The sequence below is a fragment of the Phascolarctos cinereus genome, unplaced genomic scaffold (genome assembly GCF_003287225.1).
Source record: "Phascolarctos cinereus isolate Bilbo 61053 unplaced genomic scaffold, phaCin_HiC Scaffold_5;HRSCAF=322, whole genome shotgun sequence".
Lineage (NCBI taxonomy): Eukaryota > Metazoa > Chordata > Mammalia > Diprotodontia > Phascolarctidae > Phascolarctos > Phascolarctos cinereus.
The window spans coordinates 28,943,192-28,956,152 of NW_027555958.1; the positions used below are offsets into that span (position 1 = coordinate 28,943,192).

At 46.6% G+C, this 12,961-nt stretch overlaps 2 protein-coding genes across 6 annotated transcripts in view; one reads left to right on the forward strand and one right to left on the reverse strand.

Annotated features, from left to right (window-relative positions):
* The window catches only part of ALDH3A2 (aldehyde dehydrogenase 3 family member A2), a 50,569-nt gene that overhangs the window by 29,012 nt on the left and 8,596 nt on the right, over window positions 1-12,961 (forward strand). For all 5 annotated transcript variants that reach the window (XR_002328281.2, XM_021006930.2, XM_021006934.2 and 2 more), the window contains 2 exons: window positions 929-1,095; window positions 9,791-9,890. Coding sequence is in view for 4 of the 5 variants with exons in the window: in XM_021006930.2 (XP_020862589.1) it covers window positions 929-1,095; window positions 9,791-9,890 (267 nt within the window). In the remaining variant the exon portion in view is untranslated. The remainder of the gene's footprint in view (window positions 1-928; window positions 1,096-9,790; window positions 9,891-12,961) is intronic.
* The window catches only part of SLC47A2 (solute carrier family 47 member 2), a 41,523-nt gene continuing 40,311 nt past the window's right edge, over window positions 11,750-12,961 (reverse strand). Inside the window, exon 18 of the mRNA XM_078154751.1 lies at window positions 11,750-11,916. The gene's annotated coding sequence lies outside the window, so the exon portion shown is untranslated. The remainder of the gene's footprint in view (window positions 11,917-12,961) is intronic.

Sequence of the window (12,961 nt, forward strand, 5' to 3'; positions counted from 1 at the left end):
TCTGCTCCCAAGATGGTCTGACAAAGACAGCAAGAACTGTGACAGATGGTTACTGGTTGAACCACGTCCCCTCCCTCTGCACTGGTCATTGTGGCTTTTGAGGACCCTCTTAACTTCCAGGTTTCCTCCTTCTCACTGTATCAGCCTTAGAACACAGGGGCCGACCTCGCTGTCGTGACTCCTTGCAGAGCCTCTTCAGGGCTGTTGAACCTTTCACAGGTCACGTGGCCTCACGATTGCCTGGTGTCAGAACTTGGCAGAGCTGAATTAGATCCCATTGTGTGTGTTCATGTTTCAAATAAAAACCTGTCTTTATTCAGATAAAGTAAGCCTTGCTTCTTTTGGACGCGGCATCTGGGCTTTAAGTGGTCACCACTGACCCATCTTGCAGTGTGGAAGAGCATTGGCTCTCTGTAGGGTGTGCCAGGCTGTGCGGGAGAGCGAGGACAGGGTGCTGAAGCAGAAGACCGGCTCTCCCTCCGGCCTTAACTGACAGCGCAAGTCACTTACTCTGTTGCTGTAGCTGTTAAATAGGGACATTAATACTAGTTCTGCCCGTCTTCCCTACATACAGGCTTGTTATGGGGATCAGATGAGCCTAGAGAGGCAAGGCAGGGATGGAGGGAGGAAGCACCCCTAGAGAGGAGGGCATGTATACTAAAAAGGCGTGCAGACGTATCTCCCATCATGCTTCGCGTACCAGGTTGCCCATCTGCCTGTACAGGTTCCCCGCCAGACACATGCAGATAACTTCTGATGCTTCCCAGGTGTAAGCACTGCTCAGAGAGTGAGCAGACAGGTAGGTGAGGAGGCAGAGGGCCCAAGTCACACAGCAGGTGATCACATGTATAGGTCTGGTCAGAATGGAAGAAGAGACAAGGCTACCTCATTCCTGCTTCGTTATTTTGTTTTATTTTCTTCATTGCAGCCCCAACTGTCCTTACTGACGTTAACCCCAACTCCAAGGTGATGCAAGAAGAGATATTTGGTCCTGTGCTTCCAATAGTGCCTGTGAAAAATGCAGATGAAGCAATACAGTTCATAAACCAGCGAGAAAAACCCCTGGCCCTGTATGTGTTTTCTAATAACAATAAGGTGAGTGTTAGGGAAATGCTTACCCAAAGTCTGGGCTGCAAAATACAGTCCTCTTCTTTGTCAGTAAGTCAAAAGGTGTTTGTCTCATTTAGAGCCACACTTCACCAGGTAGGACTGCATCCATTGGATTTCTCTTTGGGTTAAGGGGGCCTGTGGGATGTTGCTGAGCTTACAAAATGTTCTTAAGCTTTCCCCAACTTCTCTGACGTGTAATTGAGTCTTAAGAGGGTGAATGTCCCAAGGCGTGTGGCTCACAAACAGCCCTGAAGTGTAATGGGAAAGCATCATTTCAAGTGCAGCTTGCCTTTCTCTCCCTAATCCATACAGGATTGATGGCCAGGTGGTTGATGGCTTTCTCCTTATTTAATTGGGGGCACGCAGGGGAGCAGGAAATAGACATGGATGGGGGTGGAGGAAGGATGGGGGGGGTTTGAAGTATGAGGTCTGATTCCTCCATGGCCGTTGTGTGAGATCTTGGGAGGCAAAGAGGTTGTGTCTATGATGTCTTCCTCCTCCTCAGTCTTTCCGAGCCCTGTCTCATGATAGGAAGACTAAATTAGCCAGCGTAGTTCATCGACTCCCGCACAGCAGCGGTGTTGCTTCTGCAATAGGGTTCCCAATCCACGTTGTTTTGTGGCTCACTGGGACAGCTGGACTAATTGGGAGGAAGAGGAGTGACTGGGAAGAGGAGGCTGCTGTCCAGAGGCAGCCCAAGCAGCCAGTGGGCCGGGAAAGGCCCGTCTTGCTAGGAAGAATTGTTCCACCCTCAGAATCTAGAAAAAAGTGGAGCCCCAATAGGGTTAGGCCCTTGCAAAGGGGCAGCTCAGGTCTGATCAGCTAATAAAGTGGACTTTTTTTCTCTTTTAGGAAAAAAAAGTTTTATTGATGCCTTTTGTCTTTATATCAGAGTTATTTCCTGCTCCCAAAATGAACTGTTCCCTTCTACCAAAGAAAAGCTATTGAATACATGAAATGTCTGGGCAGCTAGGTGGTGCAGTGGATGGAGCCCCAGGCCTGGACTCAGGAAGACTTATATTCCTGAGATCAAATCTGGCCTTGGACACTTACTAGCTGTGTGACCTTAGGCAAGTCACTTAACCTTGTTTGCCTCAGTTCCTCATTGGTAAAATGAGCTGGAGAAGGAAATGGCGAATGGCATTATCTTTTCCAAGAAATCCCCAAATGGGGTCACAAAGAGTTGGACACTAGTGAAAAACGACTGAACAACAACACCGAAGCGTGAAATGTCGAAGCATTGAGAGTGCCCTTCTCTGGCAGTTGGTCTCTCCGTGTCTCAGCCCGGGCCCCCCTCTCTGCTGTGGCATGGGAGCTGTTTCGTTACTGCCTCCTGGGACCTTCACTGCTTTGCCCCTTACTTGAAAGCAGGTTTCTTTTTCGTGGCATTTTCATCTGTGTTATAGCTGTGGTATATGTTCTCTTGGTTCTTCCTGGAACGGGGGCCAGAAGCATTTGTTCCGGATGTGTTGGGGGAGCAGTTAGGAAGGGTGCTGGCACCTGGAAGCTGAGCGTCGGCACATCAAGTTTTTGTTTGTGTTGGCTGTGTCTTTTGGAGTTTTGGCGGTAAAGCCAGATGGCGTGCAAAGCGACAGATGAGATCACACGTCCGTCCACGAAGCAAGCGCTCATCCCTCGGGCCAGACCTGGGGGCTCGTGCTCCGTTACTCGACACCTCCATCCTCTGTGTTGTCCCCAGCTTCTCTGTCTCACTCACCCTATGTCCTCCATCCTTTGCTAAATCCTGACTTTTCTAGAAGAGACAGCATCTCTCATACATGCCCCCCTTTCTCCACTCGTGGCCACCCCACTGCTGCAGGCCTTCACCCCCTCTTGCCTGGGCTGTTGCAGTAGGAGCCTTCTAACTGATCTCCCTGCCCTGGGCCCTCCTCTGCTCAGCTGCCCCTCAGTGGTCTGCCCAGGGAGCTCCAGGCACTCCCCATTACCTTCCACTTCAAGGGCAGAATTCCCTGACATTTAAAGCTCTTCGCTACCTGCTCCTTTTCAGTCTTCCATTTTATTCTCCTCCACTCACTCACAATCCAGCTCCACTGGCCAACATGTCATTCCTCTGTGGTACTGGTCTCCTCCATGCTTGGGGTGCTCTGTCTCTTTCCCCCCCTGCCCCCCGATCTCTGCCTCTTAGCTTCCCTGGTTCCCTTAAAAATTCCACTAATCAGTTCCTGCCTTCCAGCAGAGGCCTGTCACAGTCCCTCCCTCCCTCCCTCTGCCTTCTCCTCTGAGGTGACCTGTCATCTGCACTGCATACATCCTATATGCACCCAGTCATTTACACTTCACCCTTAGAATGTGAATTCCTTAACACCAAGGACTGTTTTTGCTTTTCATTGTGTCCCCGGTGCTTAACACAATGCCTGGCACAGAGTAAGCATTTTTTGATTGATTATTTTAAATTTTTGTTTATTTAACTTCAGAAAATAAAACCGTTTTGAAGAAAACTCAACCTCTTTCTTGGGGTGAGCTCGGCCAGTGGCTGCATGATCTCAGCAGGGCCTGACGGCAGTGGGAGAGAGGCCCAGGAGGAGCTTGCATGCCAACATTGTTTGTTATTGGGAAGAAAATGTTGAGTAAAAGGGAATGAGTCAAAAGAGGTAGAAGAGGACTTGATTCCCAGAGGCAGCAGATTAGGCTGGAATGGAAATCTAGGCGACCCCCTTTCCTGCCTCAGCTCCTGTTTTCTCACAAACTCGTCATATTTGGAGATGCTTTGTAGGGTCTCATCTGCAAGTATCTCTAGCATCTACTCAAGTGGGATGCTTGAATAAGGAGTAAGTCATGGAACAGAGATTGGATGAACTTGGTTCTCTAGGAAGCCCCCTAGAGTACATAGGCTGGGGACTCCTTCATGTCTCATGAGAAAGTGGAATGAACACTGCTTGAGATAACTGCATGGATGCTAACAAGTGAAAGGGAAGGGTTTTCAAGTGCCGGCCAGAGACCAAGACCAACTGGGCCTGTCAGCAAGGCTGCAGCAAGCCAGCGTTATACATAAACATGAGCCAGTTCCAACAGAGAAGTGCCATTGTCAGCTGAAGCAGCACCTACTTTATTTATTAAGCACCTACTTTTTGCAAAGAATTGTGCTGGGCACTGGGAAACAGCAAGACAAAACCAAAACCATCCTTGGCTTCAACAAGTGTACATTCTGCTGGGAGCAGAGGTGGGGCCAATAGGACCTGAACACCAGTGAGTGTAATTCGGGCTACCAGTCAGGAGAGGGAGACCCAAGAAAGCTGTCTAGAGCTCATGTGTGGCATCCTAAGTCTTCTAAGGAAGATAAGAACTCTAAAAGGCAGAGAGGTGAAGCATGGGGATAGCTTGTGTGAATGTATGAAGCCAGGGATGGAATGTACCGTGAGGCATGGCTAGGCTGCAGCAAAGGTGGTGTGAAGGAGAGTGATGCGAAATAAGACTAGAGAGGTAGGTTAGACCCAGATTGTGAAGAGTCTTAAAGAGTTTTGCGTTTTATCTCAGGGCAGTAGGGAGCCATAGATTGCTTTTGAGAAGAAGAGTGATGTGATCCAACCTGTGCATAAGGAGGGTGATTTTGGCAGCTGTGTGGAAAGAGGATTGGAGGAAAGGGGAGTCCTGCCACCTGTGCCCCTGAGGTCCCCTTCCCTTCCTTGGTGATCTCCTCTGCTCCCACGGGTTCAGCTGTCATACTTAGGCAGATGACTCCCACATATATATCCAGCCCGCCTCTCTCCAGAACCCTAATCCATATATGGTCATCTACCTGTTTGAATCTCCAACTGGATTCCTGTAGGCATCTCCATCTCAAATTGTACAAAGTGTTCAGCTTATTATCTTTGAACCCTCCCCCCCCCAAACTCTGTCCTCTTTCTGACTTGGCTGTTTCTGTTGAGGTTCCCACTATCCGTTCTGTTGGGAGTCATTGTTCACTTCCTGTATCTTCCTCTTCAGTTATCTCCTCCATGTGTATCTCACTGCCACCACCCTGCTTCAGGCCCCTTCCGTCTCCCAGTCAGGACTCTTGCATTCAGTCTCTCCCTTCTCTGATCCATTCTCCATACTGCTCCTGAAGTGTGAGATTCCTAAAGCCCGGGGCTCCTCGTGGCATTCCATGCTCAAGAAGTCCCACATGCTCCCTCCTATTTACAGTGGGATCTAATACAAACTCTTCCGTTTGGCTCTCAGAGCCCTTCACAGTGAGACACCAGCCTCCGTCTTTGGACTTAGTGCACCTACTTGGCATTGTAGCCAAACATGTCTGCCTGTCATTCCTCATACGTGGCAGCCCATTTGCCGTCTCTGTGCCTTTTCCTCAGTTGTCTCCCATGCCTGGAATCCATTCCTTCCTTACTTTTGCTGCATGGATTTCCTGGCCTCCTCCAGGAAGCCTGTCCTGATTCCTCCCATCTCCCCAGAATTTACATTGTGTGCACTCTGTATTGAATATTTTCTCCTAGCTGAAAGAATGAAAAAGCATTCATTAAGTGCTTGGTATGTAGAAAGCACTGTGCTGATTGCTAGGGTTACAAAAGGAGAATCCGGAGTTCCTCCTCTCCACAAGTTCTTGTTCTAATGGGAGCAGCAGTGCACTTAGGATTCAGTTGTGAGTCAGTAGACATCTATTAAGTGCCAGGCACTGTGCTGTGCACTGGGAAGACTGAGAGGAAAAAAAGGCAGTCTTTGCCCTCAAGAAGCTTTCAGTCAAACAGATTAAGAGAGCTGAAAGGGCAGGGGGGGAGGAAGTACCTGGTACAGGGACATAGAGGAATGGCGGAGAAGCCAAGGAAGTCCAAAATGAATGCGGCCCCAGGACGTGCATCCATCATTTCTACCAACAATCATCCGTTTCTAGTATTGGGTCGTTTGATAGTGCCAAAGACTTGTGGTAAGAACTTTGTTTTCCAGGTCTTCAGTGGTGGAGCTCAGTGAGTGCAGTCACATCTCCAGTGTTTGGTACAATGAGTAGGTGCTTGATCGACGCTCACTAAATGAGTGGGTGCTGAGGCGGGGGGCACGGGGAGTGGAGCAGTCGGGCTCCAGGTGATATGAGGTAATACGAATTCATGTGGGCCCAGCTGTGTGGCGTTCTCCAGTAACATACAGCAGCCAAGAAGTGAGAGCAGAAAGGGCAGGCGGTGGGTGTGATCCAGGGCCATGAACAGCAGAAGGACAGGAAGGCAAGAGATTGAAGAGCAGAGAAAGTACTGGTTAACTAGAAAGCAGGACCTGGAGGTCCTGGAGGGGAGAGAAGGAGACCACGCATGGAATAGGGAGCCTGGAGGTTTGTATGAGGATGAAGAAGAGAGTTCAGAAACAGACCAGAGCGACCATCTCGGGTCCTGACTTCCTGGGGTCTGACAAGCCAGATGTGGCTGAGATGCAGATGTTCAGTAAATCTAAACTGTGGAACACAGAAACATGAGACAAAACTCCACTGTTTTCGAAAGAAACCATTGGGCAGGAGAAGCAGGCAGTGAATGGTAGTGAGGTCTGGCCTGCCAGTGTGCCAACATGGTACATTCTGTAAGCACCGTCTTCAGCTTTCTAAGGTGTAAAGAGTGGGATCGAGTTTAAATAACTGTGTTCCCCACTTTCGACGTGAAAAAAAAATAGAACTATTGGTTTTGAATTGCCTTTTAATCTGCCCATCTGCCTAGTTGGAGTGCCAGTGGCTTCTATTTTTGTGAAATAAGAGTGTGGGTTGGGCCTAGGTAGCAAAATAAAATGCAAAATTTTGCCAAGGTCCTGACAAGTTGTAAAGTGCAGGTAATTCAAGTGCCATTTTTTTGTTGTTGTTCAAAGGATTTTCATTGTTATAACACATAGTTTTTAAAATATGCAAACAATTTTTAAACCTGAAAAAGAAATAGATTTCAGAGGAGTGAGGCAAAGGAAGAGATTATGATTAGAGAAAGGAATTTTGAAATTCTTAATCATGAAAGTGGCACAGTTTTGAATGATGGTCTAGGGTATAGCCAGCCTTGTGGGTGGTCGAGGTAGAAGACAGATGGTAGCCATGGGAGTTAAGGAGACTGACAAACTGGGACACCAAGGTGTTCCCAGAAATGTAATGAATATTGATATCCTTGATGGTGATGTTACTGGGGTGGAGTGAGGTGGAGGAGGAAACCAAACTCTTTAAAGAAGAATGACCAGTAAATGAGTGTGATATTAACAGGGTGATAGAGACTGTTGGAGACAGTCTCAAAGGAAGAAAGGTTGCTAAACAGTGACAGTGGCATGAAGGTCTGGAAAGGGCAGGGAGGAGCAAAGAGTAGGCAGGGGACCATGAAAGAAGGAGCATCCAGACAAACGGGCCGGGGATGAGGGGTCATCCCAAGAAAACCAGGTTCCCACAAGCACAGGAGACAGCAAGAGCTCTGGAGTGGAGAAGGGGTGTTTGCTAAGTAGATGGTGGAGGTTCCATGGGACCTGGGGTGGGAGTGGGGGTGATTTGAGCTGAATAAGGGTGAAGAAAATGGTTAATGATAGCAGGAGAAAGGATTTTATTTTTCTGTCTCAGAATACAGCAGTCAGGGTCTATTGGCATTAGGAGAGCAGGAGATTGGAATTTGCTAACCTAGCCATAGGGCAGGAGAAAATACCACCGTTGTACCATGAAAAGGGGGCAGGAGTGGCATTGGGCAATAATCTGCTGGGGCTGCCACTTGACTTTTTGCTCCTCTCTCTCATGGCCATTGTTGTGCCTCAAGGTCTATGAAGGATAGTGAGTGTTAGGTTGAAACAAACCTATGTGGAGACAATCCTTGAAATTAAAAAAAAAATGTTGAAAAGAGTAAAATGGCGGAATCCAGACTATATGCATGTAGGTAATCTGCTAGCAACTACAAAGAATGTGTCCAGCAATTCCCTATTTATAAGGGCAATAGAGTAGCAGCAAACAATCCACAGGACAATCACCCAGATGTTTCCTTAAAGACAAAACACCTGTTTGGGAATAGAGGTTGATATGTGTTACTAGTTCATTTCATTAGTTCTGACAAATCTGTTCTATCTTGAATTTAATTACATGCCAGTCTTGCCAGGAACTTAGGGCTGTGAAGCAAGTATGGCCTTGGCCTCCATGTATTATATTTTTGTGATGTATAAAAAGTTTGAGAGATACCGTTTCTGGGTAATTAATCATTTTACTAATCATGCTAGCACATAATTAATAAAAGGCATCAGTGGCCCTCCCGAATGCCAAAGACCCCTCATGGATCCTATTCAGTACTTATATGCCCTTGGAAGAGCTGGTGTTCTGAGGGTGGCAATAGACTCTGATTGGTCAAAAGGTAATGAAAGAATGAATATTATAATGAGAGGTGAGCCTATTCTAATGAGGGGCTGAGGGACATGACTCTTGATTACTCCCACTCCTACTTCCAGCCTCAGGCAATCTAGCCTGCCTGAGTGGAACATAATGGTTCAGAATTCACTTTAGATTAAATTCTTTCTAAAGTTCTCTAGTTGGGTGGGGTAACAATTCCAAGATTTCATCTCATCATCTGCCCTGCACTGGAAGAAGTAAGTTTTGATCTAATCTCCAAGTGAGGAAGGGGAAAAAAATCCTGGATCTCCCAGTATTTGGTTAATAAGTAATCATTTCTCTCAATTTTACCCTTTGATGTTGAGGGAGATTTCCAGCCCTCGGTAGCGCTCAGTTGAAGGCCCACTGTGGGAGCTGGGGCAGGGCTATTCGGGGTGCTGGTCATCATATCTTTACTCAGACAATGGTCAGAGTCACAAGTCGTGGATGGCAGCTGAGAGGGCTGTATATTTTGGTTGTTTCTTCATGTTTCTGCAGCACGTGTCCAGGTTAAACGTGTGCTGGGGCGCTTTGCAAACAAGTTGCAGACAGATGGTTCTGAAATGATGAGGCAAACACGAAACAGCAGATCTAAATGTTTTGCCCATCTGTTGCTGCCGCCCCACCTTCTGCTCTGGATCACTGGATCACCAGAGGCTGTGCCTGGGCAGCGCTAAGCTGCTCAGCTCTGGATTTCCTGGAACCTTGTGTCCTCATTTTTATCCTGGCCATCTCTGCTCTGCCAACCCCCTTCCCACCTCCACCTGCCCTGTCATGCTCTGGGAACATTGTTTCAGCGAAGTGTGTGTTAGTGGACTTGACATCTTTGTGACTTTCCAGACCAAACTCCCTTCCCTGGACATCACTTCCCTTTGTATGTTGACTTAGGATGTAAGCTTGCTGAGGGCAGAGATGCCTCCATTTTATATTTGTATCCCTAGCTGTTGGCATAGTGCTTGGCACATACTAAATGCTTTTCATTCATTCATTCCAAGATGCAGAGCCACCAGATGGCGAACACTGAGCAACTACTGTTGATTAATGCATGTGTGTTTCACTTTAGATAATAGATGTTTCTGAAAAGTTTTATATCAGATCCACGTCATGTCAAACCAGACTGCATTTTAAATTTACTGTGGGCATAATGCACTACCAAGGAAACTCTGCAGTGGGAAAAGTGACGGTTTGGTGGAGAATCCTGTGGACAATTTACTTGCTTGGTTGAACAGGTTTTTTTAAAGCCAAACATGCAGACTTCTCTGAGGATGTCCTGCCTCAATATGTGCAGTTGGTCAGAGGTGGTGGGGCTCTATGCTCTTGGGATCTTTGCGGATTGGCCAGGCCAGTGAGCTCAGAATGTCCTGTTTTGTCTTTTAGCTGATTAAAAGGATGATAGAAGAAACCTCTAGTGGTGGGGTTACTGGCAATGATGTCATCATGCATTTCACTCTCAGCTCTTTGCCCTTCGGAGGAGTTGGTAAGTATTAAATCCAGTTACACAATGTACTTATTTTTAAAGCACCAAAGATAGTTCTTTCTATGTTTGATTCTCCACAGTTTTTATCCTCTAAAACTCAGTGATGCAGAGGACAGCTATGTATATGGGATTTTTAAAATATGGTGCATTGGTGCTGGCTATCAAAAATACAGTACTAATCCCGGTGGACCATTGTTCTATATCAGGGTGGCAATTGCTGGTGTTCTTAAGCCATTTTTTAGCATTCAGCCTGCCCCACCATGTGATGTAATGCCTTGCATGTGTTGCAGTTAAATCTATCCCTTTCCCAATTGATTTATCCATAGATTCATCAAGCAGGAAGAAGAAGGTGTCATTTTTTCCTCTGTCAAATGAGGGATTGGCCTCAGTGGCCTTGGAAGCCCCTTCCAGCTCTACATCTAGGACCCGGATATGTTGTCCAACCTTCTTCTTTTATAGATGAGGAAAATGTGTCCCAGAGAAGGGCAGTCACTTACCCAACCTCACCTCACTGGTTTAGGGGCAGATATAGGACTAAAACCCAGCTTTTGTATCACAATGACTTGTTTTCTTAATAATTTTTCCTAACAAAGTCATTTCTCCCTCTCTGCCTCCCTGATTTCTCTGATATTCTGTTTGAGTTTATCTGTTACTTTTGTAAAGGTAGTAAGAGTGAATGGGTATGTTACAGTCATTCATTCAGCAGGCATTTATTAAGAGTTTACAGTGGGGAAGGGAGTCAGGATGATGGAGTAACTGGTAGAAGTGCAGTGAACCCCACCTCAAACTCCTCCATACAGATCTAGAAAACTCAGCAGAACTAATCCTGATGGGGACAGTCAAGAAAGAATCAGAGATTCTGCGTGGAGGGAGTGAGAGTGAAGAGTCAGGGGTGACCCTGAGCCTTGGGCGATTTGGAACATTGTGGCACCTTCCACAGTAATGGGGGGGAGTTTTGGGGGAAAGGTGACGAGCTCAGTTCTGCACATGGTGAGTTTGAGGTGCCCTCGGGACATCCAGTTGGAGATATCCAAAACACAGCTGGTCATGTGTGACTATAGCTTAGGAAATAGGATGAACATAGAATCTGGGAATCCTTTGCCAAAGAGAGATGGTAATTAATCCACAGGAGCTGGAGAGATCAGCAGTTGGGAGAGTTTGAGAAGAAAAGGAGGCCCAAGACAGCCTTGGAAGGCCTCCAAAGTTACTGGATGTGACCTTGGTGCTTGAGCCTGTGTGTGTGTGTGTGTGTGTGTGTGTGTGTGTGTGTGTGTGTGTGTGTGTGTAAGATTCCTGTTATTTCCACCACCATTCCCTCTCCACCCTAAAGCAAGCAAGCAAGCAAACAGGTTTGTAATCCTGTCTGCCCCTACTATTGTTTGTTTTTCACGCTGTATTGTTTGTTTTTCATGATGTTTACTCTGCTCTGCATGTCCTAGAAGGTGCATGTGGGCTGGAAGGCTCCTAGGACTCTAGAGCCTGCTCTGGGAGAGACTGTGGAGGCTACCCAGTCCAACCCCCTGATTTTGTAGATGAGGCCACTGAGGTCCAGACCAGGAGGTTACTTGGTCTCAGTCACACAGGTAGTGAGTGTCAGAGCAGGGATGGGGAGCCAGGTCTGAACAGAGCATTGATGAGAGAGACTCAAACAGGCTGTGTGCTGACTTTATACTAAAAGCTCTGGTTTCTTGTTACAGAGTTTTTCTTGTAACAGCCTGGCAAGGTAGGTCATGTAAGTTTTATTTAATTATTAACTCTCATTTTACAGATGAGAAAACATTGTTCTAGGTTTTAAATGACTGGTCTAGTTTCTTATGGCAACTAGTAAGTGGCAGAGCTGAGAACTCTGTTGTGCCTTCTCTTCACTCAAAACATCATTCTGGCATGCTTCAGCATAGCCCTGCACAAACAGGTAGACACCAAACCTTGGGTGCCTAAGCAAACAGGCAGCTGCCAGTGCTTCAACATAGCCCTGGGCAAACAGACAGCCACCAGTAGCCAGATCCCCATATGCTTCAGTGTAGTCCTGGGGAAACACAGAAACACCCCACCAGCCTTAGCACATGCCAGACACCAGCATTAGGACCCCAGCTCAGAATCAGGTAAGCCGCCAGACCCCTATGGCCTCTAGTGCCAGCCACCCCCCCCAGCCCACCCCCTCAGCACAGCACCAGACACAAGGGTCCTCTGTGGGCCTCAGGGCAATATCAGTGCAACACCAGGTAAACAGCCAGGGCCTGCAACTCCTGGCACAGTAAGCCTGAGACAGTGCCCTTTCCACCCTGGGAGCAGAGCTCAAATTTAAAAGAAAGGAAAAAGGCCAAAAAAGGTGAACGAAAAACAACAACAAAAAGAATCTGACCAACGAAAGTTATTAGGGTGACAGGGAAGATCAAGACACAAACCCAGAAGAGGATGACAATGTCAAAACACCTACGGGCAAAGCCCCAAAGGAAAATGGGGAGTGGTCTCAAGCCCAGAAAGAACTCGTGGAAAAGCTCAAAAAGGAGCTTTAAAATCATATAAGAGAGGCAGAAGAGAAATTGGGAAAAGAAATGGGAGTAATGAAAGAGAATTTTTTGTAAAAAGTCAGCAGCTTGAAAAAGAAAATAACTGCTTAAAAAGTACAACTGATAAAACGGAAAAGGAAATACAAAAATCCGCTGAAGAAAACAACTCCTTAAAAAGTACAGTTGGTCAAATGGAAAAGGAAGTACAAATGCTAACTAAGGAAAACAACTTGAAAGTGAGAATTAGGCAAGTGGAAGCTAATGACTCTATGAGACATCAAGAATCAATCAAACAAATTTAAAAGAATGAAAAAAAATAGAAGAAAATGTGAAATACTTCATTGAAAAAACAATTGACTTGGAAAATAGATCCAGGAGAAACAATGTCAGAATCACTGGACTACCTGAAAGCCATAATCAAAAGGAGGACTTGGACAGCATCTTTCAAGAAATTATCAAGGAAAACTGCCCTGATATCGTGGAACCAGAGGGCAAAATAGGCATTGAAAGAATCCACCAATCACCTCAGGAAATAAGATCCCAAAATAAAAATTCCAGTGA